Source organism: Telmatherina bonti (assembly GCF_933228915.1).
Source record: "Telmatherina bonti genome assembly, chromosome: 23".
NCBI classification, from domain to species: domain Eukaryota; kingdom Metazoa; phylum Chordata; class Actinopteri; order Atheriniformes; family Telmatherinidae; genus Telmatherina; species Telmatherina bonti.
Genome location: NC_136632.1, coordinates 14659297 through 14679937, shown reverse-complemented (window position 1 = coordinate 14679937; position 20641 = coordinate 14659297). Strand labels below are relative to the sequence as shown.

Below are 20641 nucleotides of genomic sequence, written 5' to 3'. Positions count from 1 at the left end.
TGGAATCAAAGTGACAACTCAATAGCTTCCTTTTCAGCTGTTAAGTTCAAAGTCAGAGCAATTATTTTTGCTTTACATTTGCTTTTTGCTTTTTTTTTTTTGGTCATAACCATAACCTCCTAATGTCACCCTGAATCCAAAATATTGGACGGAAATTATTAGAAAGTTTATGACCACAAAGAATGCACGTCTTTGTAGTTTATAATATATTTAACTTTAGTATAGAATTTTGTCAAAAAAATAATAAGAGCTTTTAAATGCACAATAGCTCTGCCTAATCATGGTCTTCAAATACAGGCTTTTAAAATAACTTAGGGAGATGTAGCTTTATTTAAAGCAGTTTTAGATCAGTAAAAGGAAATCAAAAGCAGCCTTTTGAGTCTTCTGTAGTGTTATTGTATAGTAACATATTGGTATAAGTAATAGTTTTTAATTTAGTACATTGTGGCACGTAGTGTACTTCATTGTTTTTTTAGTGTGCTATAAAATTGCTGTTTCAATATCTTTTTAATGGCGCATGCTCCAGCAATGAGATTGAAGTTGCTGTCTTTGCATTTGAGAGGTAGTTGAAATTTCACTAGACTGAGTAATTTACTTAAAGTGGGCCTTTAATATGTTTCATGCCTCCTCTTACCTCATGACACAGTGTACTTAGGTTTGAATGCAATATTTGTGATGCGCTTAGGCCAAATAACAGAGAGACACTGCAGCAGCTCATTTTTCTTCCATTTATTTACACTTAGATCATTATAGGAACCTGAAACTTCCTTATTGCTCCATTCCTCTGTGTTTTGTGCACATTTTGTGCAGCTAGCATTAAGAGCTATTGCTAATATTTACAGTGTTTCAGTGAAATTGGCTTTGTAACAACTGTTATGGAGATTTTCTTATTGGAAACCATATAATCTAACTTCCAGTTTGTAAAATTAATGATTGTAAGATTTCTTTTTCCAAATATAAAATGTTAACAAAAATTACAGATAGAGCATAATGAGCTAATTTATTTTGTCCGTTAAGTGAACTTCATAATTGATTATGAGATCTGAGGCCTGCAGCAAAGCAAGAGACAAGACTGAACGTAGTTCCCAGTTCTGAAGTACAGTGAATGCGGCACCATCTGAACTTTGTATGGTGATGTAACTTTACAATCTAACTGGCTCATTGAAAATCACGTTTTCAGAAATAAGGGGCCTAAAACAATATATTAGGGTTGTATTTATTTATTTGTATTTTTGGAGTTGGTAATGACTTTCAAATATATTTCCTCAAGGTCAGAAACTATGGTAATAATTTTCTACAATATATCTTCATTAAATTTGCGTTTGTAAGTGAACAAATTTTGCTTTGTTGATCACAATTCACTTTTCCCCATGCAAGGGGAAATTTCTGATAAAAAGATGAAGATTGAAAAGAACCAAGCAGGTGTGAATGCACCCCGAAATAGTTAGCAGTTAGGCTTACCTCTCAGACTTGGACATCAAGTAGTTCATATAGAGATTTGTGTTAATTTATGGGATAACCGACCTGCAATAAAACAGCCACAAACTGATGCAGACGTGTGCATGTGCATTAGAGGAATTAATGCAGTGACTCTCTTTTATGGGTCCGATCCCACCTCAATCCCCCGTTGCTCTACAGCTCGAGAGGAAACCACAGCGAAGCCACAACCTCCTCTGTCTCACTCAGGAAACTCCCCCAAACCACCACAACCTGGCTGCATGACCTTTCGTCCAAACACACACAGACATACAAATGGTGTTCATTTGCACCAAGATCACCGGGAGTATAAAACAATCTGTTACAAATGAAGCCTCACAAATTGTTTTTCTTCTTTTGCACTGTTGATTTTATTTTTAGTGTTTTTAATCACGGAGAAGTTTGAACTAGCAGGTAAACACACGGCCAAACAGGATCTTCATTAATTATACAGACAGATGACTATTACTCTCCTAGTGTTCATGTGCATGCACATGCAAGCGTTGACACACAAACCCTGACACAGGCTCAGGTATTACTCTCTACGCCCATCAGTCATGACATGTGTGAGCATGCAGATTTACCCACTCATGTGTCTGACATGAAGGGAAAGTCTGACCTTTGGACACACGGCTACTGCTCACTCTCTCTTCTCATTTGTCAGCTTCAAGATGAAGAAACCCAAGAGGAGGCATGCTGACAGACTGCACAGAGCTGATGTCGCTGGCGGTGGTGGTGACCTGCTAACTCCTACTGACACACAGGAAGTATTGTAGCGACATTATTTGAATGGTAACATTTAACGTGTGAAGAGCTGTAAAAGAGAACATCTGGCTGCATAGTTTATTTTATTTTTTGACATCAATTTCTGGAGGCTCAGATCTCAGGTTTAGATTGATTTAAATAAAAATATAATATTTACATTAAAATACTAGGTTTTTTTCACTTAATGTTGCATCTTATTACAAATAAAAATAAACAACTATTATGTTTCTTGGATTTGATTATACAATTCTTATCAGATGACAATGTTTTCTGCTGTTTTTTTGTTTCCTCAGGTCAAAGATCAACTGTGTGCTGAAAGATGTGTGCAACAGATAAACTGTCCTTTGGGGTGAGGTAGTAGGTTGTATAGTTTTAGGGTCATTCCCAAGCTGTCAGATGACTATACAACTTACTGTCTTTCCTGAAGCGACTGTGAAAGCATCGTTTTCTTCTTCAGCATGATGGCAAAAAGAAATCTGACTTCAAAGAAAATCTGTTTCTCTTTTTTCTTCTTTTGAAGTTGGACTTAACAAAATTTTATTCCAAGTATTAGAGTAAAGTGACCCAAGGATTTAATGAGCATTCTTTCATAAACTAATTATAAATTCAACTCATGAAGTACTAGGTAATGTAGCAGAAAAACAGGCTAGTCAAAAACCAGAGGATGTTGTATATTTAATGTGTATTATGTTTGTTTTTATTGTTTATCACTGAGAATGGATCACAATCATAAATTTTTTGTGATTTAATATAAATTGTTTATTTAATGCAAAATATTTTTCTGGATTGTTCTGACATTTTCAAATTTCAATTTCTTTTTGTTATGACTGGCGCATGTGGAAATTATTATATTGATTTATTTTCCTGGAAAGTACATTTGGACCTAACTGTATCTGTGCGATAACAGAGTAGCTTTGTCTTTTTTTAACCAATGATAACTAAAGAGTTCTGCACAAAACGTCAAGTCTACATCCTCTCCACACCCACCTGGGTGACTCATGGTGTTCGCACAGGGTGAGGTAGTAGGTTGTGTGGTTTCAGGGTTGTGATTTTACCCCATCAGGAGCTAACTATACAACCTACTGCCTTCCCTGGAGGGCAGCAATACATCACAGGAGTACATATACATCCTTCTCATCTTTCTACTGAAGAAAAGAATGGACGCTCTTATTTACAAAGGCAGACAAAAGACTGGCATTCGACCTCAAAGATTTTAGGAAATAGGTAAGTTGTTCTGAGCCACAACATACTAAATAGCATTACTTTATAGTTTTTTACCCTGTTCTGTAAAAATAGTGTAAGGGTTCTGTTTTTATTTATGTACTGTACTGAAGGACGTGTCAGTGGGCTTTCCTATTAAATTTGATTGGGACGTGTATACAGACTTTGACAGGTAGCATGCAACAATATGGGTAAGTGTGTGCCACATTGTACGGCATTTAATTGTGTGAAACATGCTATATAAATAAAGTTTTGATTGATTTATCATTTTAGCTGCATACATGTATGTTTTTCTTTCATAATATTATCAATACTTGATAATAAATAATGGCAGACTGGTAGTGTAAATAATGGCAGAACAACTAAGTAGTAGTGAGTAATTTGATGTATGTGGTGATGAGTCGACCAGGATGTGGCATGATCATTTTTTTATGCTGATTTATGATGTGATTCCTTGAATTAATGAATCGGGTGCTGTAACCCTAATCTAACCAATTTCTGTAACTTGCCTTTATCAGAAAAAGGCTTTTAAAGTACATGTATTATATGCCATTTCTGTTTTAAAAGGGACAGCTACTTAAGATTTTCCAAGTGATATTTTTATGATGCACAATCAAAAAAGAGTAACATTCTATCAAACAAATAATGGTCAAAAATTTAAAAGAAATTTTTATTGATCTGCAGTAAAGAATGTGGTCATTATTTTCTAAGTTGCATTGAAACATATACTTTGCTGGTTCACAGCTAAAAAAAAAAAAAAAAAAAAAAAAAAAATCATCCCTAACTGGAAATATTTCTTGGACAGATCAAATCAGAAAGCAGGTGCTGAGTTTAAAAAAAAAATCTAAAATGAGGCATGGTAAAAAACAAACAAACAAACAAACAAACAAACAAAAAAAGCAATAAAGCAAAACAAACAAACAAAACAAAAAAAAAACCAAACAAAAAACTATCACATGACAACTTTTTGTTAGATTTGCAGTTTGCCATTCTTCAGAAAATGATGCCCGTCATTTACAGGATAGAAATGCATTCATTGACATTAGATGGCGCCAGACACTGCATGTGTCAATTGTGTCTCTTGACTTTTTCAGCAGTCAAATAAGAGCCCAGTTTGCACAAAGAGGCCACCTCTTCTTAAGTAGCAGTCGCAAATGAGAATGATAATCTGACTAAAGTGCCAAAACCTTTAATAAGATACAAATGCTGCATTCCAAACGTTCTTTTGGCTTTTTGTCTCACATTACAATGAAAATGGATGTGACTTTTAAAAACAACACTGTTGTATTTTTGTGTGAAACTTGCAGCTAAATTTATACATATACTGTATGTGCGTTATGTACTGTAAACAACAAAGACAAAGATGTAAAGCATAAAAGGGCGAGTACATTTTACTTGGAGTGAACATGTATATTATGATCAATGGTAAAGAACAATATTCACAGTAACAGGGTGTCAAGTGTTTAATTATACTGTGACATATTGCACGTATGCAGCAACTTATTGTACGTTTGTGTAGTTAAATACCTCGAAATGGCTACTATTGCGCTCTTGGTGTTTAATTCTTTATATCAATAAATATTTAATTTCAGTGCCGCCCAAACAGCCATTTTATTCGCTAATCAAAAAGAGAAACATGTATATGACTTTACAGTGAGCTCCCACAAAACAATTTTCCCGCTGATTATAAAAAATAAATGACTTACTTAAAGATAAATAAATAAATGACCCGTCTGCTGATTGGCCAAAGTTATAGGTGTGTCAGGATGCGTGAAGACGTTAACACGTCACGTTTACGTGCCTCGTTACGTTACTTCCTCTAAAGGATGACCGTAACTTGTGACAGCGAGGAGGGGAGGTGACGCGTCAAGATCAACACGGAGCCGGTCAAGATCTATATGTCCCGGGACCTTAACACCTTCCCTTGTGATCAAACGTCCGACATGGCCAGAAAATGCGTGGAATAACAGACTCTCAGGTAATTTAACAATCTTTGTTTCAAAACTAGGCTGTTGCGCAATCGCGATTAGAAATTCCTAAGAAGCTTTACTGCTTGTTGATTTTGCGAAGTTAGTCCCTTAACCTTGTTTCATCGTTAGTATCTGCTTACTTTTAGGTTTTGCTCTCTACAAAGTAAGAAAGAATCACTTTTTATAGTATGTTATTAATTTAAATTTTACCTCCAGAAGTTTGAAAATGTTTTGGTCAACAACAATCATGATAACTGTTACCTGCATGTCAAGTATTTGATTTTTTTTTTTTTTTTTTTTAATATATATCCTAGTGACACATGTGTGATCTGAGATCAAAGATTTAGAAAGGTCAAAACTGCCAGTGTCAGCTAAAGTTGCTGGCATCTGTACGACAGAGTTGTATATATTTTAAGTACAAAGTTTGGTAAGAAGGGCAGCTGTGAGTACAGTAGTTGTATCTTGATTGTTGGTTAGTTCTATCCTTTGTGTCATCTGGTAATATGCTTTGTTGGGTTGTGGGGGTGCATGTCACACCAACTCCAGTTTCCACTTGTCCTCTGACCTAAAGATAGAGCACACAGTCTGGGATTAGAGTTCCTCTGGGAGCTAAAAGACAATGTCCTTTGAGATGATGGGGAAACATGGGCTGGGCTCAAGTCATCTGTGGACAGGGAACTGAAGTCAATTAACTCAGTGTAGAGTGACCTGTTTAAATAGCATTTCAACTGAGAGAAACCCTAGCAGGACTCAAAACTACATGAGTTTTATCATCTTTATCAAAACACAACATAAGATTAACAAATTCTTACAATTTAGAACCCAAATTTCTCAAACAAGAGATGGAATTTTTTATAAGTTAAACTTCATTAAAATATGTTAATCAAAAGTTTGTGATATCAGAGTACAGATTTGGTGATTTGTACTCCAATGAAATCCGCCTAACAAGGGAAAATGTTTACATTTTTGTCATACACAGAAAGAAAAAATGTTAAATAAAAACTTCACACAAGGCAATAAACAGCAGCTAGCAGTTAGAACCCAACCCTAGATCTTTGCTGACAATCTAAAGGTTTCCCTCTGTCAGAGGTCAGATTCTTTACTTCAAAGCTGCTCGCCTGACTGACAACAATCTTAGAGTGCCACCCTTCATGGCTTCACTTTCATCTTACACCATAACAGTGAGAAGCTGTGTTATATACACCCCATATTTTGCATTTAGACTCACACATACTATATGAATTGCCCTTTGACACAATTTTCATGTACTGTCATGACCCATCCCCTGAAATTCTGCAGCATAGAGACTAAACAAACAAAAGGGAGCATGCATACATTTATCATGTCCTCGACGTCTGGCCGCAAGACTTGACAGAGTACATATTTGCCACTCAGACAGATAAAGGCAGCGTTTCATTTAAATGTCAGTTCTAAGCATTAGGTCATCAATTGCACTTTAAAGTAGTTTTAGCAGATAAAAGTTAAAGCTTTTATTTTTTTTGTATGTCACATTTCTTTGTAAGCAGCTGTGTAAACTAAGATTAAAACTGAAATGTCTGCAGATTAGAGTTGTTAGCATTACAATGCAGGCAAAGCTGTAATGCTGTCAGAAAAAAACCCCAGATGTCTTATGTTTATAATCGCATGACTTTATCAATGCTTTGTGGATGTACAGCCAAAAATGCTTTGCAGAGTTCAAAGTAGTCCGCTTACTGCACAACAACACTTGACATCTTTTGCCATGAATGACAGGAAGTCAGAGTGAGTGTTGCAAAGCACAAGCATTTACCATGGTTCTTTTATATTATGTGATGGCTCAAACAGATGTCCGTTACCCCACTGGGAGCAGCTGGGAGCTCCACCAGACTCCCACCCACACATTCTTGGAATATCTGCTTTTACAAATCAACATAGGCAGGACAGATATATAAAACGTACATCATATATTGTAAACACTATATGTGTAGAGCCCATTATGTACTCAATAAGTGTTTTTTAACTATGTGTGACTTAACTGGGCAGACTGGGATTTTCATGTTTTATTCTGGAACCAATTGCAGTTTTACTCCAGCTGAATCATTTTTTCATCCAGGTCAACATATATGTATATTTTGAGTTGGAATCCTCCAAATTGCAGCACTACCATCAGTTGAAACCAGAAGCAACACCATTATAACTCCCCCATGCATAAAACAGATACACCAATGTTATACCACGGTGTGCAAGAAAGATTTGTGATTCTGACACTGTCACAATTGTGTTAATAGAGGAGCAAGAAGCTGCTTTTAAGTTCAAATGCTTATTGGCTTAAACTTTGGGATAAATCTTGCTCATTTATTCTAGAGAGAAACAAGAGACAATAACAAGAGTTTGTAGATATAAACTATTGATTCCTCCTTAAACTGAGGGTGGTGTTCATTCATAGATTAATCTTGAACACAAACTTTATTTATGGGGAAATAAAAAGTTATACTATGCTAACTTAGGTGAATATATTTGATGTTTTTCTTGGAGAAGACAAAGGAAATACAAGTTTTTTTTCAGTAATGTCGGGCTTCAGCGTTATTGTCATTATGTAATAACCACAACTTGGTCATACAGTTAGGCCCAGAAATATTGGGTTCTGTATGCCAACAAATTGGATTTGAAAGTAAACTACTGAGATGTCACTTTCAGGTTTAATTCAAGGGGTTGAACAAAAATATCGTAAAGCATTTACAAAATGCAACCATTTTAATACAAAGTCTTGACATTTTTCAGGCTCAAAAGTAATTGGACAATCAGCAGCACTGTAAATTAAATGTTTATTTTTTAATACTTTGTTAAAAACATCTTTTCAGCCAACAACTACCTGAAATCTGGAACCCATAAGACATCACTATACGCATCAACACAGGGTTTCCCCCTTTGTGATCATTTGCGTGAACTTTACAGCAGCTGTCTTCAGTTGTTGCTTGTTTGTGGGTCTTTCTGCCCACCTCCCATCTGAAATTCATGGTCATTGGTTGAGATCCGATGACTGACTCAATCATGTCAGAATACTTCACTTCTGTGCCTAAAACTCCTGGGTTGCTTTTGCAGTATGTTTCGGATCATTGTTCATCTGTTCTGTTACGTGACATCCCATCAGCTCTGCTGAATCTGAGCAGAGCATAAATCCCTCTGACTTTAGATTTCCTCCAGCTGCTTCTGTCTCCTGTCTCATCATCAATAAACACAAGTGACCCAGAGCCATTGGAAGTATATGGTTCTGCCACATAACAGCTACCTCTCTGATGGATTCCTTTTTTTTTTGTTTTTATTATTATTATTTATTTCTTTTTTGTCAATAATATGGTCTGTTTCACATTCACTGAGAGCTGACTGTATGGTGTTGGCTCACAACAACAGCTTACAAATGCAAATGTTACATCTGGAATCAGTTTCAGATGTGTTACCTGCTTGATTGACGACAGATGCTTGATGGAACAGCCTATAAAGCCCACAACATAGCTTTATAGGTCACTGTTCAGATACTTTAGATCCTTTTGTTAATTACCGCTACATATTAAAGACCTGTAATTACTAAACATTTTATCCTATATGAATACCCTCAAACGAAAGCTTAGAATCTGCACATAAAACTAATGCTCATTTCATAACTTTGAATTGAAAACTGATACAAATATAACAAAACTCAGTTTGGAAATATATATTGACCTAACTGCACATTTGTTAGATTTACAAATACAAAAACTGGTCACAAGAAAACTCTTTTTTTTTTTTTTAAAAGACCAATTGAAAGAAGCTCTGATTTAAGGATATGCCTTATGCAGGCGAGGCAGGGCAAGTTTATATGTCACCTTTCATGTACTAGACAATTTAAAGTGCTTTACATAAAACATTAAAAGCATTACAGATGGAGTAAAAAAAAAGCATAAAAGACAATACAAAAGCAAAATCACAATAAAATCATATATTAAAATAATTAAAAGCAGAATTAATTAAAAGTTGTGCAGATTTCATGCATAGGTGCATGAAAAAAAGAAAGGTTTTATCCATGGATTTAAAAGTGTCTACATTTAGTGAGAGTTTAATCTCCACTGCCAGTTCGTTCCATATTTTTGCAGGGTAACAGCTAAAAGTTGCTTCTCCATGTTTAGTCTGGACTCTGGTCTGGACGAGTTGACCTGAGTCTTTGGATCGAAGAGCTCTGCTTGGTTTATATTTGCAGAACATATCACAGATGTGTTCTGGTCCTAAACCATTCTGGGATTAGTAAACAATCAGTTTCTCCTGGTCTTTCTGGGAGACTAAACTTTGAATTCTGTTAATGTTTCTGAGTTGGTAGAAATTCAGGCAAACAACTGAGTAAAAACATCTCAGATTCAGGATGATGAGTGTTTCCTGTGGTAGGTATCTACCAAAGGCAGTTTAAGAAGGAATAAGCAACAGGATCATCAGTATCTGATGCTTGTTGATGTATGTAGGGAGTAAAATTGACCCATGTTATTTAACCACACAATTTTTAAGATGGGTTATGGTGGAGTTGCCAGATCGTGCTTCGTATCATAGTTTGGTGTTTATGGAGCTGAGTAGATCCTCGTCCATTGTGTCTACAATGACGATGTGAGTCTTAAAACTACACCACGGTGCAGTGATGTGGTCTTTGTCTCATGAGTCATTGGACAGCTGTGTGTGCATTGTTGACCTGAGGAACAGGAAAAGTCGAGCTAGTAGAGGTATTGTGATTCTCCAGACAATATTCTGCAGCACATTGGCATTCACAAAACTGCTACTTTGATTTGTACCACCAGTTTTAGCATTTTTAAAAAGGAGTTGCACCCCTTCAAACTAATAAAAATTCCCTGGTGGCAGTGGCTTTGTTAAGGAGAGAAATGCACCTTTACACACTTAAGACTGTTGCTGAATGTTTTGAGAAACATGACAGAGTTCAAGGCACTCAAGTGAATCTGATCAAGCGTCCACTTGATTTGCAGTGATCCAGTGGAAGCCTTACCTCATATCTTGTTGCTGATTGACACATGTTTTTACTGGACTGTTGTATTGATTTTTCTAATATGTGTTGTAGGTACAAAGGACTTTTTGAAAATGAACAGCTTTGATGAGGCATCTTCTGTATCGATGTTAACTTTGCCCTCCTGTCACAGTCAGGTGAGTGAGGGGTCATCCCCTCATGTTTGGGCCCCTGATCACTACGATGGCAGCGGATCTCTACGGTCCCCCATCCCCCATGGGGGTTTCCCTGCTAGACAGTCCACTGTGTGGAGACCTAATAGAATATCTTCCTGACATCTCCCAGTCTATTGGAGATGAGACGCTGGGGTTTGATTTTCCAGAGTACCAGAGCACTGGGTCCGAGTTAAAGAGCTCCATCACATTGGGTGAGTCCAAATCACCTCATGGTTGAAGGAACAGAAGACGACTTGTTGAAATGAAGCAGTAAATAAAGTAATTATCTTGTTCATTCATAAAGTAACAAGTAAAATAGAGAATAACACTGAACCTTTAGCCATGTGTCTTCACTTAATAGGCTCAAGTAAAGCTGTAGCTGTACTGCTTTAACCGTGTGAATCTATGATGTCAAAATATTCTTTACCCAAACCCTTTTTTAAAAAATTTTATTTATCTCAAACACATATACAATACAAAACAAGGAAGCACATTTGTGTAACACTATGCCTTGTTTGAGAAGGAGCAGAAGGAATCCCAAGGCCTATTTAAATACTACTCCTTATCTACAGTCTTTAATTTACACAGTTATATGGCTATATACACAGTTTACATACTGAGAGTCATCAGCCAGATGGCAAATTATAAAGCAGCAAAATAAATCATGTATTTTCTTCTTTTTTATATTTATCCTAAAAAACATTTGTTGTACATTTGTTGTACATAACCCTGAAGATATTTTTTTTCTTACTGCTGTAGACACCCTGAGCCCGGCCTCCAGTCCACTGTCGGAGGTGTGTGGAACAGCAGCAGGCTCAGAGGAAAACCTCAGCTCCCTAAACCTGGAGTGTCGGGTGTGTTCTGACAAAGCTTCAGGTTTCCACTATGGAGTACACGCATGTGAAGGCTGCAAGGTGAGAAACACAGAAATACAGCAACCATAGTGCTGCAGCAGCAAATACATTACACTGTAATGAGATACAAATATATAAACTATAAGACAGATCATTTATGTTGCCAAGGTAAATATTGTCTTTAGTGTCTTTGCATGTAGCTGTTACCAAAGGGGAAAAAGTTCAAAAACACGTCAGTGCTGTGGAAAAAACAAGCATGAATGCATGCAATGCCTTAACACATTGCAAAGGTTGTCATCCAGAGGTGCCTGACCTCGAGGCCAGTGGAAAGTTTTTTAGACATAAGGTGGGTCATGTGAGGTGGGGTACACACTGACCTTGATTCTCACTCTATGTAGAGCTGAAACAGACTCACAGCGCTGTTGTTTATAACTACTATTACCCTTTATTCTGTCACCTTTAAAAGAAAAAAGTTTAGGAACTCAGAAGAAGGTTTAAATCAGGTTAAAAGCAGTACATTTAACAAAATTCTTCCAATTTTAGAGAGCATAAAAATGCTTGTTGCAAGCTTTGAGAACATTGGGCCACTCAGACTGCAGACTGCAAATATCAGTCTGTGTGTTAAAGCCATTGAGGATTATCACTGCAGTGTTTGTCCAGTCATGTGACCTTGTTGTAGAGTATACCCCTGTAAGCAGACCGTAGTTTGTCATTGCTAATCTGAGCCTTTGTGCTATATTTGCACAACTTTTCGACCTTATGTTCATTCCTTTAAAGTTTTTCCTCATCAGCAACAATTATGAAGAAATCCAGAGTCGGACCAGATTACGGAAATTACCCACTGGTGCAGTAGCTGGTGATTTTGTCATTGTTTTGGCATTTTGCATGTTTTCAATTGGACACAAGCAGGGGAATAATGTTTCAAAATGTTTACCTGTCTGTCCAGGTTTTTTTTATACAATGTTCCCCTCATTACACAATACACATCTGTGAGATTTACAGCGAAACCATAGACCTGGGTTTCTCTGGGTTTATGACTCGCATCTCACTCATCAGAATCCTTACCAGTAGTGCTCATCTTTCCATCAGGGCAGCTGCCTGTTTTGGCAAGCAGCCACTGTTGTGTGAGAGTGGCGGTGCTTTAAATTACAGATATAGTGACGTGGAACACCTGGGCGCAACACTTGTTAAAGGTGCGCTCTGATGACACTCTGTTCTTTGGTGTCTGACTTTTGACAGTGTGTCTCGTCATGGAAAAATTCCTGCATGCTAGATGGGCTCTGGTTATCATTCAACAACTCAAGTTAAAGAGAGACGCACTCAGTGTGAGGGTTATGTGCTTAGATAGGTTGGGATAAATGCTTAACGCTTTGCTGGTGATATGAGATATTTAGACCAAAGAAGTTGTCGGTATACTCTTTTAAGATGAAAGATAAACCACAAAATCTTTAGAATGCTAGCTAAATCAAGCTAACTTTATCTGTGAGTTAGCACTGGTTTCTTTATGTTTTGCTGAAAGAGATTTGCTCTTAAACATTTCACAATACACCTTTTGCTTGTGATATTAGTGTTGTCACATATTCCACTCAGAATATATCTGTACTGGCCTCTGGCTTTGTTTGTTCTTCCATACACAGACATGCCAGGACATGTACAGCTGGGAAAATAAGTATTTGTTACACTGCTGTTTCTGGATTTTTCTTAACTACAAAGAATGGAGAAGTCTTTTATTTTCATCGTAGGTACATGCCTCTTTAAGAAAGAATCTTAAAAAAAACCAAACATTTTATTTCATGCAGTAAGTATGTGATCACCTAACAACCAGCAAGGATTCTGGTTCTCACAAATGTTTGTTTGTTTACAAGAAGCCCTCCAATCATCCACTTATTACCTGTAGTAATTGCACCTGTTTGAACTGTTAGCTGTGTAAGACACACCTGTACACACACTGTCAATCAGATGCAAACGTCTCCACTGTGGGCAAGACCAAAGAGCCGTCTAAAGACACCAGGGACAAAATTGTAGATATGCACAAGGCTGGGATAGGTTACTGGAGAATCAGCAAGCAGCTTGGTGAGAATACAACAATTATTAGAAAATGGAAGAAACTCAAGAAGACTATCAATCTCTCTTGGACTAGGGCTCCATGTAAGATTTCACATTGTAGAGTATCAGTGATCATGGCAAAATGGTGAGGGATCTACCCAGAACTACACTGGAGGAACTGGTCAATGACAGGAAGAAAGCGGAGACACAGCTGCAAAGGTTACCATTGGTAACATACTAGACTATAAAATCCTGCGGCGGGCTCAAGGTCTCCCTGCTCAAGCCAGCACATGCCCAGGCCCATTTAAAGTTTGCCTATGACTATTAGTGATGGGATTTATATCTCTTTGAAGGGAGCCGTTTGTTTAGGAGCTGTTCAGTTCAAAAGACCATTAAAAAGAATCTCTCTCTTTACTTTTACATTAAAAGACAATTTTAGCCATAAAATAAACACTGGAATAAGTGATACATTCTGATTTAAGTCATATTCAACATGTTAGAGTTTGTTGATACAGACTTGGATCAACAAACCTCTTGTATGATGCTGACATGGTGCCCTCTTGAATGGCAAAAATAATGAATGGCTGTCTACAGGAACTTGGTTCCCATAGTTCATAGTCGAGTTGGACAAAAGAGTTGACTCGTTTGTGAATGGCACATCATTAATGATCATATGGATGATTCAGAGGATGCGTTGGAGGAAATCACATGATCAGATAAGGCCACAAAAGAACTCTTTAGTGTCACTGTCATCCTCCCTGTGTTTGGAAGAAGATGGATGAGCACAATCCCAAGAACGCCATCCCAACCAATTGGTCATGGCTGTGTCCTCCAGCATGACAAAACACACAGCCAGGGCAACTAGCAACTAAGGAGTGGCTCCATAAGAAACATTTCAAGGTTGTGGAGTGGCCTAACTAGCCCGAACCAAATGGAAACTCTGTGCCCCTAAACTATGTTGCCCCAAAAACCTGAAAGATTTGGAGAAGATCATGGAGGAGAGGGCCCAAATGCCTGCCGTGTGTACAAACCTGGTGAACAACTACAGAAAAACATCTGACCTTTGGTATGAAAACAAAGATCACTGTACCACATATTAAGCTCTATTTTCTATTTTATCAACACCTTTTTTAGCTTTTTATTGCAACAAATAATTATTTAAAAATCATACACAGTGATCTTTTTAGATTTTCTTTTTTTGATGAAAATTTTAGACTTTCGCCATTCTTTGTAAGTGGGAAAACTTGCTAAATCAGCTTATATCAAAACTTATTTTCTCCACTGTATGCTGTAAACCTAACACATCTGGTTTCCTCTTTGCCCAGCTCTGTTTACATGTAATGCACTTCTTATTACTGACATATGGTGCTGTACCACATGCTTTGGCCTTCAGAGCTCCCCATTAACCCAGTGCAGGGGAGGTTCACCCAGCTCTTCCACAAAACCAAATGCTTTTGGTTTAAAACGACACAAAAAGTGATATGTGACACATAATAACTTTTAATAGCAATATGCTGAAACTGCTCTTCTGCATAAAAGCTGCCAGGATGTTGTGCAAGAAGAAGGCTGATGAATTCCATGAACATGTGGCTCGAGATATATTGCCAAAAAATTCATATTTCCTACTTGACAGTGAGGGTTGAAAAGTGTCTTGACAGAAAACTCATTGATGTGTGTGTGTGTGTGCGAGCGTTCATCAGAGAGTCATATGTTTTGGCACATGTGTGACATCTGTTAGCTTGTGTTGGCCTGGCGCCCTCAGTGTCTGTCGATGAGTTGTAGGCTGTCTTGCCTAATCAGGAATTCCCCTTGAAGGGAGCGAGATTGATTGCATGATCTCAAGTGCATCTCTTTTTAAAGGGCATATAATGAAATTTAAAATGTTGCATGTGTCTATGTGCATTTGACATATCCATTGCTATTACATGAGAAATTCCCCAGCCAACCATACAAAAGGTTTATCAACTCTGTTTTTAAGATGCACAACATTTGAATATAAGGATTGTCTTTGGCTTACTTTAATTCCTGTAATAATACATTTAGATTAGAATTAAGGTAAAGCAGATCTATTGTAATCGTTTTGTAACATAAAGAATAGAAAAACATATATCGATAGTTGTATTAAATGTGATATCTAAACTGAAATTTTAGAGCTCTCTGAATAAGTTTCAATTTTATTTATTTATATATTTGTTCATGTATTTGTACTTTAACAAGAACTTCTTGGTGTACACTTCTTAAACTTGGTCTCCTTCAGGATTCATTATAAAAAATAAGGTAAGGCAAGGCAAGTTTATTAGGATAACATCTTTCATGTACAAGACAATTAATATATTATTCAATTCAAATATGTACTCCTGAATATAAAAGATAAAACCCCAAATTGTCATTAATGTATTGTTGTGATGTTGTGTTCAGTTATGAATAAAAACAGACTGCAATGCTTTGGATATATGTAAAGCCCATTTTTAATTCTTAATTGCACATAAACAACATATCAGATGTTGAGACTAATACATTTGACTATTTTGTGGAAAACATGTCTTAAAGAGAGTTGGAGCAAAAAGACTGGAAAATTGATTGATACAAATAAAAAAAAACAACAGAGAAGTATTTGACAAATAATTATGTTTATTGATAACCAGCCAGTAAAGTGATTGGGTATATATATAAAAAAAAAACCTTTTCAGAGAAGCGGGACCTCTCAAATATAGAGATAGTGAGAGGTTCACCAATCTGTGACAAACTGCATCTGAAAACTGTAAAATTGTTTCAGAAAAAAAATCTGATCGAACTGCAAAGACTTAAGATTCCACCATCGACAGTGTATGTCACTAAAAGATTCAGAGAGTCGGGAGGAATCTCTATGGATGGGACAAGGGAAGGTCATGAAACCAAATTTTGCTTACTTTAAAGACATAAGAAGGCTCACCAATTTTCATGTGGGCTGAGGTTTTACTAATGTTTTTTTTTCCTTTCTTTTCAATTAAGCTTCATATAACAAGAAAGCTAAATATTTCATGCCTGTCTCCATCAGGGTTTCTTTAGGAGGACCATCAGACTGAAGCTGGAGTATGATAAATGTGAACGCAACTGCAAAATCTTAAAGAAGAATCGAAACAAGTGCCAGTACTGCAGATTCCACAAGTGCCTGTCTGTGGGGATGTCACATAATGGTAATTACTAATATTTCATTAAATCTCATTGCATTTCATTAAATGTGCAATGCTCTGAAAAGTGGCAAGATAGCTAATAGTTATATCTAACTTACGGGCTTCATTTCGGATGTTAAAGCTTGGTTCACAACAAAGTTCATGATAATTTAATTAGAAAAAAACTGAAAAAGTGTGGCTTGTTTGCTCGGTGACAGAGAGGTGATGATTTAAGCTTGGCATAAAATAGGTCATACAACAGTACAGTGATCCCAAGTACAGCAAATCTACAAACAATCAATACAAACATAAATAATGCAAACAATACAAACACTTTAATAAATAAGGAGCAGAAAAAAGAAAAATCTTATATACTACCAGTCAGAAGTTTATACACTTTTTCCTGTCAAATCTTATAGGAAAGAGTGTCAAAACCTTTGACTGGTAGTGTACAGTATGTAAAGTAAATATGATTTTCTGTAATACATTTAAACATAATGAAAAAAACCCCAGTAAATTAATCACTGAAATCATGACATGACAGCCCAAGCTGTCATATGGTTTTTGGTAGAAACTAGCAGCTACAACTTTGAGCCTTGCAAACACACTTCCATATAACTGTGGTAAGACTGTCCTTGGTCAGCATCCATAGCATGTGTTCATTACAACAGAAGGCCATGTCCCTCTTTGATTCAGCTCCGGTTTAACATGCTTTACATTGACTAGTTATTTATAGAACCATGTGCTGTTTTTACACTTGGGAAACCCTAATGCATACAGCGCCACATCTGGTCTGTCACTTGTACTGACAGCGGACAGTTCATTGGGTTTATTGCACTGGCCTTCTGCTGCAGACAGAGCAGTGTCAGAAGCATAAGAGGATGATGATAAGCCTTTGAAGAATGAGAATAAAGCAGAATGGACCAGATGTGTTAATTTGGAAATGCCTATTGACTGATGTCTCTGTATTTGAAGTAAGAGTGAAATGAACAAAAATCCTCCATAATTTCCTAATGAGGATTTTTTTTATTCATCAGCCATCCGATTTGGGCGGATGCCCCAAGCAGAGAAGCTGAAGCTCAAGGAAGAAAGCAAGGTGGTAGAGAAGGACGTAGAAACTCCCATTAAGGCTGACCACAAGGTTCTAATCCGGCAGATCCACGAAGCCTACATGAAGAACTTCAATATGAATAAAGCAAAAGCACGGCTCATACTCACCGGAAAAACCAACAAGCCGGTAGAGTAATAAAGTTTGACATTTTATTTTTGCTTCGTGTGTCTGTCCTTTGTATCACTTCCAGTCATAGTGTCCTCTGTCTTTTCCAACAGCCTTTGATCATCCATGACATGGAAACATTCCAGCTTGCCGAAAGAACATTAGCGGTCTATATGGTAAAGGGTGAGTGTTCGGTGTCTGAAAGCGAACTGCAAGTTGGCGGCCTGATTCCCTCTGTGACATGTGAGGAGCTTCAGCAGAGGGAAGCTGAAGCCAGGCTCTTCTACTGCTGCCAGAGTACCTCAGTGGAGACAGTCACGGAGCTAACGGAGTTCGCCAAGGCTGTGCCTGGTTTTCAGAGCTTGGATTTGAATGATCAGGTGAGCTATGAAATAATCTGAGATTATATGTGATCTGTTTGCCAATCCATGTGAGAAATGAAGCTGTGTCATTGTAATGCTGTGTCCTTCTTATGTACCTTTAGGTGACACTGTTGAAATATGCTGTTTATGAAGCCCTTTTCACCCTTCTGGCTTCATGTATGAACAAAGATGGCCTGCTAGTGGCCCGTGGTGGAGGCTTCATCACGCGCGAGTTCCTTAAGAGCCTCCGACGTCCATTTAGCGACATGATGGAGCCGAAATTCCAGTTTGCCACACGCTTCAATTCACTGGACCTGGATGACAGTGACCTGGCACTTTATGTGGCTGCTATTATCTGCTGCGGAGGTAACGTCAGTTTTTCTGAGACAGATTAATTGATCGAAAAATAAAAAAAAAGAATTAGATGTTCTAAATAAAACTGAACTCTTAATAGTCACTGTCTTTTTTTTTTTTTTTTTTTTTTGTCCCCCTTTCAGACCGTCCAGGCCTGGTGGACATACCTCTGGTGGAGCAGCTGCAGGAAAGCATTGTTCAAGCTCTACGGCTCCACCTGCTGGCCAACCATCCCGATGACACCTTTCTCTTCCCAAGACTGCTGCAGAAACTGGCTGACCTGAGGGAGCTGGTCACAGAGCATGCACAGCTGGTTCAGGAAATCAAGACAATAGAGGATACGTCGCTGCATCCGCTCCTGCAAGAAATATACAGGGATATGTACTGACGAGTTTGTATATGTATTACTTAGTGTTAATAATAATGCTAATAATGTTCAAATCATAAGAAGCCGTTCTCTCTGTTGAGGTGAACTTTATCCATTTAGAGTATATAATGTGGCTGCTTCAGTGAATAAGGATGCAATAGATCATTTTGCACTTTTAACCATATGTGAATAGATATAAGCTCATTTCTTCAAGTTACAGATGATGCAGTAATTTAAGTCTTGATGATGTCTTTTACAGAGTTACTGAAGAAAAACTAAAGTGGGGAGCTCGCTGCATTTTTCCACAGCTTTTAAAATCAGTTACTTGTATTCATATGACTTTAGAAGTCAGGCGTGCACTGGAACCACTTGAGCTAATGAACATGAAACGTGAATGCCTTTGTGTGTAGTTGCTCCTGTTTTCATTTTCTGCCATTTGGTAACTTTAAAGTTAGCCAGTTCTCCCTCTCCCCCTTCCAGTTTTAAGACTGAGAAGTATCCATTTAAATATTCATAATGTGCCATTTACTTCTGCTGCATGACTTTACCACAAGTTGAACATAACTAATGTAGCTTCTATTTTGTTGTAAGAAGAAATAATTTTAGTAAACTGTAGTTTTTTGTGTTGTACATAAAAAAAAATCCTCTCCTTTACAGCTTTAGACCAAGCCAGCATGATAGCTTACCTGTAACCTTTTTTCATATTTAGATTGACTATTTTATAGAGTTAAGAATGTTTTGTAGAAATCCTATTATGTGTTTATTTTCCTACAATTCCCAGTGTGGAATATTTTCACTAAAAACACAATACCCTATTAAGCTGGGTTATGTGATATTTTGTAAATAGGACAAAAATATGCTAACTGCGGAAAGTAAAGGAATGAGTTGCCTTATTTCTGTGTTAAGTAATTAATTTGTTTTTGAATAATTGTTTTGTGTCATAATGAGGTGGTTTATATTCTTTATGTTGTATAAAACTGATCATAAAAATTGTTGTCTGTCTCAGTTAAAAGTGATTTTATGTAGCAGCATAAAATAAACTAAGTTTTGTTTTGTAATATGAATTAATGATCTGAAAAATGAAGATTTTATGAATTGAGTTGTTTTACAAAACTAGGTATGATAAAGGCTCTTGTGAAGATGCTCTAAAGTTTCTTAAAATGTTATATTTAAACTGGTCTATCTCATACATTATTATGTCTTATCCCAAAATTATTTTTAGGTTTTAGTTATTCTACAACGGACCAGAAAATCTTAAATTAAAAAGACAAAACAACCAAGCCATTGCTAATTTTGCATGATTTGTAGTATAACAAGTCTTTCTTTTGGCTTTTTTTTCATTTGGTTCTTTAAGTTTACCGGTATATCTCTGCCTGTGGCCAATTTCATTCTTATTGGAAATATTTGTTTTGGGGTCCTGCTCCTAAGCTGACCTTCATGCCAAACCAGTAACTTTCCTTTTTATTATTCCCTTCAGGGGCCATCACAGTGAATGATCTTCCTCCACCTCTTTCTTCTGCATAATCTTCTCTTACACTTGCTAACTTTGTCCTCCCTCACCACATCCATAAATCTCTTCTTTGGCCTCCTCCGGGCATATTGTGTGGTAGTGCCAACCACAGCATCATTCTGCAAATAAATTTACTGTCCCTTTTCTGTACATGGCCAAACCATGTGGCTTCTTTG

General features: G+C 37.0%; 1 protein-coding gene across 3 annotated transcripts; it reads left to right on the top strand.

Annotated features, from left to right (window-relative positions):
- The first annotated feature begins 3294 nt into the window (after positions 1 to 3294).
- pparaa (peroxisome proliferator-activated receptor alpha a) lies at positions 3295 to 20532 on the top strand. 3 transcript variants are annotated; one of them, XM_079263044.1, is made up of 8 exons: positions 3295 to 5440; positions 10583 to 10816; positions 11364 to 11518; positions 16542 to 16680; positions 17694 to 17893; positions 17986 to 18252; positions 18357 to 18600; positions 18732 to 20532. In XM_079263044.1, the coding sequence occupies exons 2-8, from the start codon at positions 10609 to 10611 to the stop codon at positions 18974 to 18976; spliced, it is 1458 nt and encodes a 485-aa protein (XP_079119170.1). In that variant the 5' UTR covers positions 3295 to 5440; positions 10583 to 10608; the 3' UTR covers positions 18977 to 20532. The 3 variants fall into 3 exon arrangements, with proteins under 3 accessions (XP_079119170.1, XP_079119169.1, XP_079119168.1); XM_079263043.1 differs by having other exon boundaries at positions 10504 to 10816; XM_079263042.1 differs by lacking the exon at positions 3295 to 5440 and having other exon boundaries at positions 5502 to 10816.
- Positions 20533 to 20641: the final 109 nt, after the last annotated feature.